Source organism: Oryx dammah, unplaced genomic scaffold, assembly GCF_014754425.2.
Source record: "Oryx dammah isolate SB20612 unplaced genomic scaffold, SCBI_Odam_1.1 HiC_scaffold_3, whole genome shotgun sequence".
Classification (NCBI taxonomy): Eukaryota; Metazoa; Chordata; class Mammalia; order Artiodactyla; family Bovidae; genus Oryx; species Oryx dammah.
Genome location: NW_024070187.1, coordinates 24,643,176 through 24,658,997, shown reverse-complemented (window position 1 = coordinate 24,658,997; position 15,822 = coordinate 24,643,176). Strand labels below are relative to the sequence as shown.

General features: G+C 35.4%; 1 protein-coding gene across 1 annotated transcript in view; it reads right to left on the bottom strand.

Annotated features, from left to right (window-relative positions):
- Positions 1-15,822, bottom strand: part of TRMT10A (tRNA methyltransferase 10A) — a 33,887-nt gene that overhangs the window by 6,417 nt on the left and 11,648 nt on the right. The window contains exons 4-8 of the mRNA XM_040237801.1: positions 11,816-11,887; positions 10,678-10,752; positions 8,304-8,453; positions 6,055-6,160; positions 1,567-4,878 (exon numbers count right to left, since the gene is read on the bottom strand). Coding sequence (XP_040093735.1) covers positions 4,613-4,878; positions 6,055-6,160; positions 8,304-8,453; positions 10,678-10,752; positions 11,816-11,887 — 669 coding nt within the window. The 3' untranslated portion in view covers positions 1,567-4,612. The remainder of the gene's footprint in view (positions 1-1,566; positions 4,879-6,054; positions 6,161-8,303; positions 8,454-10,677; positions 10,753-11,815; positions 11,888-15,822) is intronic.

Sequence of the window (15,822 nt, the reverse complement as noted above, 5' to 3'; positions counted from 1 at the left end):
ACGATGGCAGAGTAGAAAGACCCTAAGTTCACCTCTTTTCACCAAAATCACATCTGCAGAACAATCACTAATGAAACAGACTGGAAGCTACCAGAACTAAAAACATCAAGAAGGAACCTCAAGAGGAGCAGGAGGGGCAGATCACAATGTAATCAAATCCCATACCCCCAGGTGGGTGACCCACAAACCGGGGAATAATTAGGCTGTAGAGGTTCTCGCACAGGAGAGTTCTGAGCCCCACATCAGACTCCTCAGCCTGGAGTCCGGCACTGGGAAGATGAGCTCCCTGAACGTCCGGCTTTGAAGAATGAGCAGGGCATACAGTCAAGAGCCCTGTAGGACTGGGGGAAATAGAGACTTTACTCCTAAAAGGCACACACAAAGTCTTAAGCACACAGGGACCCAGAGAAAAAGCAGCAATTTGATGGGAGCCTGGGCCAGACCAACCTGCTGGTTTCGGACAGCCTCCTGGAGAGGCAGGGGTGGCTGTGGCTCACACTGGGGGCACAGACACTGTTGATGGACATGTTGGGGAACATCCAGCCTGGTGAACACTCTTGCTGTTGACAGTTAACATCTCATTAGCACCAAGACCCTCAGACCTATCCAATAGCCTGTGGACTTCAGGTTAAACAACAAACTGGGCAGGGACACAGCCCCACCCATCACACATAGGCTGCCTAGAGCACAGTGAGCCCAAGCCTCTGGACTCACCTCTAGACACCGCCCAGCCCACCAGAGGGCCAAGACAAATCAAAATCAAACAAACAAAAAAACCCAATCAAAAATGTACATATTATCTAAATAAACATGTCTCCAAAGAAGATATACAATGGCCAATAGGCATGTGAAGAGATGTTCACATTGCTAATTATTAGAGAAAAGCAAATCAAAACTACAATAAGTTGTCACCTCACATCAGGCAAAATGGCCATCATCAAAAAGTCAACAAACGCTGGAGAGCATGGGGAGAAAAGAGAACCCTCCTACACTGTAGCTAGGAATGTAAAATGGTGCAGCCCACTATGGAGAACAGTATGGAGGTTTCTTAAAAAACTAAAAATAGTTACCTTAGAGCTCACCAATCATACTCCTGGGCACATTTCCAGAAAAGATGAAAACTCTTAATTCAAAAAGATATATGCACTCCAGTGTTTGCTGCAGCACTATTTACAATAGCTGAGACACGCAAGCAACCTAAATGACCACTGGCAAATGAACAGATAAAGAAAATGTGGTGTGTGTGTGTGTGTGTGTGTGTGTGTGTGTATACACACAATGGAATGTTAAAAAAGAATGAAATAATGCCATTTGTAACAACACTGATGGACCCAGAGATTACCATACTAAGTCAAGTAAATCAGATAAAGACAGGTATCACATCACTTATATGTGAAATCTAAAAAAAGTTATACAAATGAATTTATTTACGAAACATAAACAGACACAAAGACACAGAAAGCAAACTTAAGTTACCAAAGGGCAAAGTGGAGGATGAGATACATTAGGAATTTGAGATTAACAGATACACACTACTCCATACAAAATAGATAAACAAGGACTTACTATGTAGCATAGGGAACAATATTCAATATCTTCTAATCACCTATAGTGGAAAAGAACCTGAAAAAGAATAAATGTATATTTTATAAATATAGTGTGTATGCATAACTGGATTACCTTGTGATACACCCAAAATCTTGTAAATCAACTAAACTTCAATAAAAATAAACTTTTAAAAATTAAAAAAAAAAGAATGAGAGAAAATCCTACTATTTCAGCAGACATATCTCCTTTTGATGCATTTAAGTACTAACTAAATTCCCCACCTTTACTATGTTCCAATACAAGTGACTTTAATATTACTTAAGTTTTTAAATAAAGTACCTCAGATAAACTAAAACAATTTTGAGAACACAGTAAAATAAGAAAAAATTACAATTATTTAAAGAAAAACAAAATTTTAAATACCTCAGAAATTAGTCATTTCTAATTGTCATCTTTGCCTTCTTGTCATCAGCAATCCAAATTAGATATGGACTTGGAGTGAACAGAATTGTATCTACCCAAAAGATATGTTCAAGTCCTAGTATGTGGTACCTGTGGATGTGACCTTATTTGAAATCAGTTTTTGTAGATAAAATCAAGTTAAAATGAAGTCACAGTGGATAACGGTGAACCCTACTCCAATCACTGGTATCCTTAAAAGGACACACACAAGCACAAAAGAGAGAGGGCAGAAGTCCATGTGATAACAAAGATTTAGGTGAAGCAGTTTTAAGCCAAGGAACGCCAAGGATTGCTGGCAAGCACTGACAGCTAGAAGCAGCCAGGAAGGAATCTTCACTAGCCTTCTGAGGGAGTATGAGCCGAACAACACCCTGATTCTGGACTGTCAGTCTCCAGAACTATAAAGAGTACATTTCTTTTGTTTTGAGAATAAACTTCTGTTGTTTTAAATAAACTACTGTTGTTTTTAAACAAACTACAATTGTTTTAAAATAAACTACTGTTGTTTGCAGCCCTGGAAATAACATAGGGCTTGTATAATTAGTGAAAATTAAACTACATGGTGCTTGTAATGACCTTTCCCCACTTTTCAATATCAAACTGAGCCTTATTCCATATGGAAGGATTTAAATTATAAGCCTAACATTCCATGCTACTAACTATACTTACTCAGAAAAACCTGTAACTTTGAAAAACACAACTTAAGACACAAGCTCTGTTCTTCTACAACTGTGGGGGCTTTTCTTTATTTACATACATTTCTCACAGACCTTTAGATGGGTTACTGTAATAGAGTACTAAGAATAAAGCAACAAAAGAGTCAGTGGATGTCAATATTAAATTCAGTGAATTTTCGATCAAATATGTGTATAATCTGAGATGCCAATAAGTAAAAAAAAACAGAAACTTAATTTATCCAAACTTAGTAACTAAGGCTTCTGAATGTTACTTTAGCTGTGATGAAGAATAATCACGTTAAATATAACTGCTCTACATTTACTGGCAGGAACTAAAACATCTACTAGCTCCACCATCTCTTGCCAATGCCCTCATATAAATGTTTAGTTATAGATATTTACATTTTATGAAATTTAAATTCCTTAGTGTTTTTCAGCACATTCACACAAATAATATAGATATGGCAACTCAATCCTATCATCAATAACAGAATTATATATGATGCGGACAGACAGGTATCTATATAATTATATGCATATTTTCATACATGCTTATATTATTTACAGAAACATACTTACATTAGCTTAAATATTATACGATAGACAGATGCACATATAAAGTTAATTTTATTCGCTTAAGAACCAACATTATTTTAAAGAAGCACATATGGAAAGAAAAGGATAGCTGCTAAGGGCTACTTTTTTAAGAGCGGTTTCTTTTTAAATTTGGGAAATGACAAAAAGGGACCCGTCCATGCCTTTTCTAAAAGTAAGTTTATGTACTTATATTCGATTGGGCTGGGTCTTCACTGCTACATGTGGGCTTTCTCTAGCTGCTGTGCATGGGTTTCTCATCGCAGTGGCTTCTCTTCTGGAGCACGGGCTCTAGAGCACGTGGGCCTCAGCAGCTGCAGCCTGGGGGGCTCTGGAGCACAGGCACAGTAGTTACAGCGCTTGTGCTTAGTTACCCTACGGCATGTGGAATTTTCTCAGACCAGAGATCGAACCCATGTCCCCTGCATTGGAAGGTGGATTCTTAAGCACTGGACCACCAGGGAAATCCATCAACAGCTTTTTAAAATAATCTAGCCTGAAAAATGGGTTTCCCTGGTGGCTGAAAAATTAATTTTGTAATCAAAATAATTTACCATCATTATTTAAATTAAGAAAATATATTAAATTCTTAAGTCCTCAGTGCTTGCCTTAGAACCACAAAGGGCATCACACACACACACAAAACAATAGAGATGGGTCCATATTCCAAAAGACATCAATGTTTGAATTTATCAATTGAATCCAGGAATTCTGGAATGGGTTGCCTTTTCCTTCTCCAGGGGATCTTCCTGACCCAGGGACTGAACTCATGTCTTCTGCATTGGCAGGTGGATTCTTTACCACTGAGCCACCACAGAAGCCCTTTATCAATCCAATACTTCTTTTTTCCTAAAATCACTATATTCCTTTGAAATAATTAAAGTGAACATAAAAGCTGCAAATAGAAGGTAACTTCCCATTCAGAAAATTTTGTTAGATTTAAAGGAGATTTAGGATACTTGCCTCCACAAATAAGCAGGCAATAAATCAGAAAGACACTGATATAAACACATAGTAATAAAACTGAAAGGTCAGAAGGCACATTCTGAAGAACACAATCTTGTAAATAAAAGAATACAGATTTACTAATAGGGTAATATTTTCAAGTAATGCTTGTTTGAGGCTTAGAAAATTATTTTTTATTTTACATATTTAACTCTTATGCAAAAACAAAAAAAAATGCTTTCTTATGAGTACTTTTTATCACTTAATTCAAAAAGTTTAAAAAAATTCACAACAGAAATAAAATGACATTTCCTTCCATTTCAAATATTCTATGAAACATCTCACTTTCTCCTGGTTTTTCCTTAAACTTAAAAAAGAAGATGATATCAGTGTGGCACAGAGTTCACTGTAGATCCAGTGCTGTTTTCTTTATCCTGCTTTTCTTCCTCATGTGTTGAATCTAGCTCATGCCTATTTTCCTCCTCACTGGAATCACTGTTTAATCCACCTTCAACTCTGGCGAATTTCTTGTCATGTGAACGACTTTCACAGGCTTGGTCTGTGGGAACAGCTCCTTTCCTTTGGGGTAAAATAGTGAAAAATGCTTCTTGCCAGTCTCTTGTCTCCAGGTATTCCAGAATAATCTCAAACACTGCAACAAAGACAAACTCCGTATGTTTCTTAGCCTAGCTCATCACAGTGCTGTATACTTTAAAATACATTGCTTTTGTGTTAAGAGTGCTAATATGTCCTAATAACTACTTTGTTCTTATTACTTTCTTCTTCTGTATTAGCTGTCAGAGCTAATATGTCCCAAGGCTCTCAAGGCTGCTACTTTGTAGCTTTTCCTCATATCCTTTCTTAAGCCCGCAGAAGTTTACCATTTTCCATTGTCAATTATAATTACTAGACAGAGGACCCCTCTTTTGTTTCCTTCTTATTCTTTATTCCTTCCATATCTTTATCCTTTAAATGCTAACAACCCCCCCCCAAAAAAAGAAGTTGGGGGGGAGCTACCATTAATCTAAATTTCTTCTAGCTTTCCACTCACTCTGGGGAGTGTCTTGTCTTTTTTTTTTTTTTTTTTTTAAATACTATCCCTCCAAGTTCCTCTCACTTTAGCATATTGATGAAAGGGTAAATTTGCATTACTTTATGATAGAAAGGAATCCATTATATATCAAAAATCTTGGAAGAGGTTCATTCCTTGAATCAATAAATTCATTTCTATAACTCCCTAGAGCCTGCTACAGAAAAATTTAAAAAACCCAATTAATAGTTGTATACTAACAAAAATCTCTACTAAAAAAAGTTTCAAAAAGCAAAACTCCAGGCAAAGACTTAAGTCTGAGGATATCTATTATAATAATTACAATAGTAAAAAGAAAAACATGTCAACAACAGAAGAATGGCTGTATTATTGTATTGATATATTCAGATGAAGAAAAAATTACACAGCCATTAACAATGATTCAATAAATATAAATGGAGGGAAAACAGCCCACATTTATAACATTTTATGTAATACAGTAAGAATTCAATTATATAATAAAGGATATGTATGCATAGGAAAAAAACTTGGGAGAAACACCAAAAAGTTACTATGAAGTATTTCAGGGTAGTGAATAACACCTACTTATTTTTCTTTACACTTTTTTATACCTTCAGAACTTTCTAAAATATGCATGTATCAGTCAAACAAATCATAAATGACTAATTTTAATTTTCCAAAGGTATATATTTTCTATTTTTACAAAATGTAAATAGAAGGTTATTTTTTCACAATGTTCACTCAGGTAAATTTTTAGCTTATAAACTTATAGCTTACCATGATTAACTGCCAAAACTTTTCTACTATTCATCTTCACAAAATTCCCAAGGGGAAGCTGTGCATGATCAATTCCATGATCTGATGCTTGTTTATACGTGAGTCCCTAAAACAAAGACATCATCACCTGGACTAGAACATTACATTATTTAAAGTTAAACTCTATGATAGAATAAATAATTTTTAGGAAAGACTTCAGTTCAGAGAATATAATCTGAATTGGTGTGTGTATATTTAACAGCTAATTTGAAAACATTCTCTTGATAATAAACATAGTCAGAATGTTGCTGGTATTTATTTTAACCAAACAAGGAAACCAAAGACATTATGCTGTCTATCCTGTCACAAAGTTCGTCAGTGGCAGAACCAAAGGAAAAACCTGGCTCATGCCTCCTGACTCAAGCAGCTTCTCATCACTCCACACTGCCTTTTTCTCAGCTTAAAGTATTCAAACTGAATTCTTATAGAAGCATCATCACTCTTCTCATGAATCTGAAAGATAGAACTGTTTCAATTATACAGCACTAAGAGGCACAAGTGGCAAAAACTGATGAGATAAAAACCTGAATGAAAAAAATTTCCTATTGTCTATAAATTTTATTTTTTCATTTCTGTCAATTAAAAGAATGCTGAATTATGAAAAAAAAAAAAAAAAAAAAAAACAAAACCCAACCTTAGCATGGTAGCATGGTAGAATAAAAAGCTTTAGAAAGGAAATCAACTTAAATCCTGTCTTAGGACTTTGTTTTAATGAAATGTAAACATTTTAGAAATTCTATTAATGTTACACTTAATTTACGTGTGAGAAACACAAAAGTAAACAAATAATACAACTTTCAATGGAATAATACTTATTGGATACATGAATTTCAACTTAAAAAAAAAAAAGAATGCTGAGTATGAATTTTCTTCTCAAAATTAAAATCCTTAAAGCCTGGGTCTAATCAGGACTAAAAGAGCCCAAAGACATAACACAGGAGGAAAAAGAGCTAAATTTCTCAACTAATAATTTGCATTTTCAAAAAATAATTACTCATTTATTGGCCACTCCATGTTGCACAGCTTGTGGGATCTGATAGTTCCCCAAACACAGATTAAACCCAGGCCCTCGGCAGCAAGAGCACAGAGTCCTAACCAAAGGATTGCCAGAGGAATTACCAATAGTCTGCATATTTTAGAGGCCAATATTTGATAATAGATCGAATCAGGTCTTTTTGAAAACAAAATTGTTTTAGTTTAGAGAAACACAACATCAAAGAAAAAAACTAGTTCTACAGAAATAAGAAAATAGATTTTTTTCTAAGAAAAAAATAAAAAGGCTAAAGATCATTCTGATAAAATTCCCTATGATGCTATAGAGCTGTATTGTTTTACTGAAGCCACATGTGACTACCGAAACTAATTATACTTTTGAAAAACTCAATTTCTCAATCATACTATGTACAACTCATGCTCAACCAGCCAATGGGTTACCATACTGCAATACGATGATATAAATACTTCCAACAATGCATAAAATTTTCCTGCACAGTGGTGCTATATGAGAATAATGAATTACTGTGTATTATTCAGCTGACATTTCAGCAGATACTTAACTAAATAAGTTGAGCTTAATTTAGCACAATGCGACAGAGCTGGCAAAATACAAAAAATGTTTTCTTTTAGAAATTGTATTTCTGTAATTTTTCATTTGAATGAGGGTAAGGAGGTGGGAAGAGACAAAAGTACAAATTAAAGAGGACAGAAAATACATCCCATATCATCACATATTTAAAAATGGGCATAAGTTTACCAATTTGGATATAAATTTTGGTATAAATTAATATAAATTTTACCAGCAGCCTAGAAATTGATTAGCAAAAGCAGCAGCCTAGAAATTGATTAGCAAAAGCAGCATTTATCAATACAGAAAATCATTTAAGCATGTGGGCTCCAGAGCAATCTGGAGTTTTAAGTGTCTACTAACTATTATTGATTTTAGATTTAATTTTTATGTGCCTCTGGTTCCTCATCTGTAGACTGTGCATACTAACAGCACTGACTTCACTGGGTTGCCATAAGGATAAAGCAAGCTAACATATGTGAAATGCTTTGCTTGGATAGAAAGGTGACTGAAATATCGCTGTACTCAGTAAATACAAGCTCTCAGTATTTACTATCAAGAAAATTAACATTACTATCAAGAACACTGGTACAGCAATTTTTTCAAGTATGAGCAAAGGCAAAAATAAAAACTTAATAGTATGTACCTTGTGATGGTTGTGATCTACTAATCCTCCAATCACATAGGCCTTTGATTCATCTAATTCCTTTAATACATTAGGTGAATCTGATGTAAGATAAATCAGGTCTTCTTTCTGTATGAATTCACTATAGTGCTCTGGTTTGATATGGATATCCTTTAAAACACAAAGAGAAAGATGTTATTAATTAACAGGATTTTGTGAAAATTGGCTAAAAATGATTATTTTCTTTTCCTTAGACAAACCCAACCAAAAAACATATGACAGGAAGTCTGAAAGAATATTATAACAATGTATTATTTAGAACCTATCACTCCAACATCTTTTCACCTCACATCTAAGTAGCCTCCTGATGCTATTTCCACCTCTAGTCTCAGATCCCTCCAATTTACTTCCTCATATGGCTGGGGGATTCGTTTTCTGAAAACACTACTCTCAATGTTTCATATTTATCTGTAGATTAAAATTCAAGCCCCTTAACTTAGTAACTCTCACCTCAATATAGCACCAATCTATCTTGCTAACTTCCTGTTCCAACAAAACAATGCATTTTTGTTATATATTTGCTCACATTGTTCTCCAGCCAAAGAATGCCTTCTCCAATTACTTCCTTCTCCATTTATATGAATCATCAAAAAGAAAGGGCTTACAGATTTAATAATTTTCATGTATCTACTTCCACAAAAATAGACATTTGAAATCTTCTTTACCAAAACTATCAGGTCAGAGGTACAAGGCTGAACAACAGTAGGCAGAATTTTGCAAACTGCACCAAAAGAAAAAAGGAAGATACATCATAAGGTTTAGATGGCACTTCTCAATAATTTTTGTGGAAATAAAAAAATGAAGCAGGAGACCTCTCACCTAAGTATATATAGCCTATTGATTAATAAGCAGCCATTTTTCTGGAAAATGATATACGACAAATACGATGCCTATGCTTAATAAAGGCCCCAAGAGGAGTGTGCATAATTAGAAACTTGTGAATTCATATGTCTCTGGAAAACTGGTGGTATAAAATAATAAATTTTACAAGCCATAAAATAACTGAAAGTATGCCTACTCTAACTCATTACAGTATTTCTTAGGAAAACAGGCATGAACATAAAACTTGGTAAATATACTATACTTTAGAACTTAAAAAGACTTTTGAAAATATCTTATTCTATAGACTATTAATAAAATTAAAAAATGCAGTCATTATAGGATTAATGAGTGAGACAGGGAAAGTCTGTCACAGTGAGAACTGGCTTGGAGAAAGGGGAAAAGTGTAAGAATAACCCACCATTTCTCTGAGTAGAATAGGATTAAGGTTCCTTAGGGATTGGTACTAAAGCCAACCTATTAGTTATCTTTGCAAACGACAGAGTAGTTTAGTTCAATAGAAAAAAAAAAAAAAAGTGAGCCACATACTCACTTCTAGTGAGTAATTTGAATCCTTCTAGTAGCCACATTAAAAAACACATGACAAGGGGCTTCCCTGGTGGTCCTGTGGTTAAGAATCCACCTTGCAGTGCAGGGTACATTAAGTCTGACCCTGGTCTGGGAAGACCCCACATGCTGCAGAACAGCTAGGCCCACGCACCATGACGACTGGGCCCCAAAGCAGCAACGACTGGAGCCCCAGTACCGAGCGCCTGCGCGCTTCAACAGGAAAAGCCACTGTAATGAGCCCGCACACTGCAGCTAGAGTGGCCCCACTCTCCGCAGCCAGAGAGAGCCCGGGCGTGCAACGGATGCCAGCGCGGCCAAAAATACACGGATCAGACAGTTCAAAAAGTGACAAGAAATGCACGAAATTAACAGTACACTGTATTCGACACAATATACCTTAAATGTTACCATTTCAACTTATAATAAATGTGTTTTTTTTTTCATTTTAAGCAGGTATTTTACATTCTTTCTCTTTTTTGTGCTATCTTTGAAATCCAATGTTTATTTGACATCTATAGCACATCTCAAATCAGACCAGTCACACTTCTAAGAGTTCAACAGCCATGTGTGGAGAGTGGACACCAGAGGGTACAGAACAGATTTAGAAGAAAACAAGTACATTTCCAAATTTTAGAGTGACTTCACTCTTATAAATAACATATAGCCAGTTTGCTGGGTTGACACTGCATATAGACTTTTAAATTCTTTCCTTTTTTAAAAAATACGTTTTAAAGTTGGCAGTAAAATAGCAAGTGAGATTTCATGAAAGAAGGTACAAACTATATCTCAAGTCTCTTAGCTTCTCTCCTTGGTAAACTTAGACTTAGGTACAGTGATACACAGGGTTTGGAGCTGCTGACTCATATTTGTTAGCACTATGTAGAACTCAGGTAAAAAATGTAGACCTTTAAGCCTAAAAATACTTGAGTTAATTGATTTTAGTTACCTTCCAGTTGACCCATCCTTTGTCATTTTCATCCATGTTCTTTTTCAGCTGGCCTCCGTGGCTTGTCAAATAAAACTGATAAAGAGATTGGCAGGCATAGAAAAACAGACTGAAAGACTATTAAAGTCAATATTTTATTTCCTCACACACTAATTTGACTATCAATGAAACAAAATATTTTCATTCTAGAAAAAATTAATTTATGAGATTAATTTAAAAATTAATTTATGGCTTTAAACATGACAAGATTTATCTTTGATAGACATGTGTATTTTTGTGCATCTCCTAACCCACTAACTTCTGTATTCCACCTACATTTTCATTCTATTTTCTAAGCAGTTATAATCTGCCTCTTGGTTAATGATCACTTTTCTATAAAATTCCTGCTTCCATGTCAAGTTTCCCTTCCCCTTCTTTTGCCACTACTGTTATTTTTTACTAGTCCAAAGTCTTCATAAGTTTGCTTTGACTTTAAACCCTGAAACCTATTTGAAATCTAATCAAGGGTGAAAATAATCTAAAATGTGAAAATATAATATTACTATCACTTGATAAAAAGAAAATATGTAACCAAAATTTTAACAAGATTTTCTAGTTTTTAATATCAGTGAGCCAGAGTTAATTTTTAGCTCACTTAGAATTAAAACAATAAGGAAAATGACCCTGCTCTTACCAGCAGTCAGTTAGTCTCACAAATCACTCCCTCAATCCTTCAAAATTATCAGTGACTCAAAATCCTTTTAAGTAGAGAAAATTTGGCCAACAGGCACAATGGCATGTATCAGCCTGGGGCAGTTCCCCTACTCCCCAGAAAGGAAGGATTGAGAGCTGAGAAATTGGTATGAAAATATGCATGTGTCCTTTAATGATGATGTTCAACTACAAAACAATGAACAGGTCAAGGTGTATAGGACTGATGATGACTGGATACAGTGTGTCTGAAAATAATGTATGAAAAACATTTAAAATATTCAATTTTTGTAGAAAAATACAACATTTTCCCAAAGAGACATTTAGCTCATTAAAAAACATTATCTGTAAGACTCATTCTTGTAAAGGCAAACAGGATTGTCTATGCCTTTTCTGAAGGAAGATATAAAAGGAAACTGGAAGTTTGTTTTAAATTCCTCAAACATACCTGCACAGGATGCAGTGCTCGTCGGTTTTCTGCATAACATCGTTGAATCTGCTTATGAAGTTTTTTAATGTCCTATAAAAGAGTGCAATTTTTAAAGTAATATTTTCAAAATTACCTGTGGCCATTTCATAATCCGAGTGGAACAGAATAAGCAGGAAGGATAACTAGATAGGTACATTTCTTCTTTAGAAATACGAGTCCTTTCTGATTAATTTCCATTCAATTTCCTAACACATTATTTAAATAATTAATATAAGTCAATACTCTGTAAGTAACCCATAATTTCATATTTTGTATCCACTTAAAATATTAAGTTTATGAAAACTTTCACTCTTCTTAGGAAACAACAAAAGAAAAAAATAAAACTCTTAGAGCCATAGTATTAAAATTTTCACAACTTACAAAAGTTTAGAAAGTAATTAAAACATAGCAGCACTATTTAAACAACCAAATTTCTCAAACTATTAAATAATCCTCTTAAGCCAACCATATTTTTCCCCCTCCTTTCAGTTAGGATTAATAACAAAACCCTCCACAGCTCTTTACGATTAGTATGTAGTTACTGAGTTTCATAACCTATTACAGTACCTGTCTTTCCCTCTGTCTATATATATACATATGAATAAAAGCAACTTATTAGGTATTTAATACTTTAATATAGGGCCACAGATTTTGAAAAGCTTAATTTAGGAAGCATTTTTTAAGGAAAAATTAAAAAAACAATTTTTTAAAAATCTAAAAGTTATTATTTTTTTCTGGCCACTCTGTGCAGCATGTGGGATCTCAGCTCCCCGAGCAGGGATCAAACCTGTGTCCCCCACATTGGAAGTGAGGAGTTTTAACCACTGGACCACCAGGCAAGTCCCAACTTAGGATGCATTAAAGCTGGTTTGGTGGTGCTGACTTCTCTTAGCTTTTGCTTGTCTGTAAAGTTTTTGATTTCTCTGCTGAATCTGAATGAGGGCCTTACTGGGTAGAATACACATTCCTATACTCTAACAACATAAGATGAGAAAGAGAAATCAAGGAAACAGTCCCATTTACCATCTCATCAAAAAGAATAAAATACCAGGAATTAACCTACCCAAGGAGGGAAAAGACCTGGATGCAGAAAATGAGAAGATACTGATGACTGAAATCAAAGATGTATGACACAAACAGATGGAGAGATAATATACCATGTTCTTTGATTGGAAGAATCCATACTGTGAAAATGACTACACTCCCCAAAGTAATCTACAAATTCAATGCAATTCCTATTGAATTATCAATGGCATTTGCCACAGAACTAGAACCAAAAAATTTTACAATTTGCATGGAAAAACAAAAGATCCTGGAGAGCCAAAACAATCTTGAGAAGGAAAAACAGAGCTGGTGGAATCAGGCTCCCTGACTTCAGGTTATACTACAAAGCCACAGTCATCAAAACAGTATAGCACTGGCACCTAGACAGACATAGTGATCAATGGAACAGAACAGAAAGCCCAGAAATAAACCCATGCACCTATCATCAACTCATCTATGACGAAGGAAGCAAGACTGCATGATGGAGGGAAGACAGTCCCTTCCATATGTGGTACTGGGAAAACTGAATAGCTACAAGAAAAAGAATGAAATAGAACACTTCCTAAAAACATACACAAAAATAAACTGAAAATGGATTAAAGAGCTAAATGTCAGGCTAGGTAATATAAAACTCCTAGAGGAAAATATTGACAGAACACTCTGACATAAATCACAGCAAGATCTTTTCCAATCCACCTCCTAGAGTAATGAAAATAGAAACAAAAATAAACAACAGGACCTAATTATGCTTAAATGCTTTTGCACAGCAAAGGAAACCATAAGCAAAAAAGGCAACCCTCAGAATGGGAGAAAATATTTGCAAAAGAAGCAATTGACAAGGGATTAATCTCCAAAAAAACAGAACAGCTCTTGCAGCTCAATATCAAAACAAACAACTCAGAAGATGGGCAGAAGATCTAAACAGACATTTCTCCAAAGATGACATATAGATGGCTAAAAAGCACATGAAAAGATGCTCAACATCACTAATTATTAGAGAAATGCAAATCAAAACTACAATGAGGTATCATCTCACACCTGTCGGAATGGCCATCATCAAAAAATCTACAAACAATAAACACTGAAGAGGAGGTAGAGAAAAACAAATCCTCCTACACTGTTGGTGGGAAAATAAACTGGAATAGCTACTATGGAGAACAGTATGGAGGTTCCTTAACAAACTAAAAATAGAATTACCATATGATCCAGCAATCCCATTCCTGGGCATACATTCAGAGAAAACCATAATTCAAAAATATACATATATCCCAGTGTTCACTGTAGCACTATTTACAATTTACAATAGGACATGCAAGCAATGTAAATATGCATCAACAGATGAATGAATAAAGATGTACATACATACATATAATGGAATGTTACTCAGCCATAAAAGGAAAAAAACTGAGTCTTTTGTAGTGATGTGGATGAACCTAGAGTCTGTCATACAGAGTGAAGTAAGAAAAAGAGAAAAACAAATATTATATATTAATGCATATATAAGGAATCTAGAAAAATGGCACTGATGAACCTATTTGCAAGGCAGGAATAGAAGACACAGATATGAAAAATGGACTTGTGGACACAGCGGGAAGGAGAGGGTGAAACTGAGAGAGCGGCACTGACATACACACACGACCACGTGTGAAACGGGTACCTGGTGGGACGCTGTCGTGTAAACACAAGGGGCTCAGCCCGGTGTTCTGTGATGACCTAGACAGGCGGGATGGACGGTTCAAGAGGGAGGGGATATACATATACATATAGCTGACTCACACTGCTGTACACTAGAAACTAATACAACATTTTAAAGCGGTTATACTCCAGTTAAGAAAAAAAAGAAGACACGGTATATTTATACAATGGAATACTACTCAGCCATAAAAAAGAAATGCTACTTACAGCAGCATGGATGGACTTAGGGAGACTATCATACTAAGTGAAGTGAGTCAGACAGAAAGACAAAGGCGTGTCGCTTCCCTGTGAATCTAAAAATATGACATAAATGGACTTGTCCACAAAATAGAAACAGACTGACAGAGAATAGACTTGTGCTTGCCAAGGGGTGAGAAAGAGATAACTGGGAATCTGGGATTTAGCAGATGCAAACTACTACACACAGAATGGATAACAACAAGGTACAACTGTATAGCACAGCTAACTATATTCAGTATCTTGTAATAAATAATGGAAAAGAATATGAGAAAGGATAAATGTGTGTATATATATACACATATATATATAAATGCATAACTGAGTCACTTTACAATAGAAACTAACACAACATTGTAAATCAACTATCCTTCAATAAAACAGTTTAAAAAACACACACACAAGAAACCAACAAAATAGCCTAGAGATGGAAGCAACATAAATGTCCACTGACAACAGATGAATGAATAAGCAAAAAGTGGTTTATGTATACACTAAAATAGTATTCAACCTTAAAACATAAGGGAATTCTGACACACACAACAATGCAGGGGCTTCCTAACTGGCGTGGTGGTAAAGGATCCGCCAGTCAGCGTGGGAGACATGGGCTCCATCCTTGGGTCAGGAAGATCCCCTGGAGTAAGAAATGGCCACCCACTCCGTTATTCTTGCCTGAGAAATCCCATGGACAGAGGAGCCTGGTGGGCTACAGTCCAGGGGTTACAGAGAGTTAGACATGAATGAACAACTGAGCACGGCACAGTGAAGACATAATGCTCAGTGAGAAAAAATCTGTCACAAAAGTAGGATTCCACTTATATAAGATACACAGAGTAGACAAATTCATAGAGACAGAAAGCAGAATGGCCATGCCAAGGGATGGGGGAAGGGGAACGGAAATGCTTGTTCAGTGGGTACAGAGTTTTAGTTTTGCAAGATGAGAAAGAGTTCTGGAGATTGGCTGCACAACGTAAGTGTACTTAGCACTACTGAACGGTACACTTAAAAGT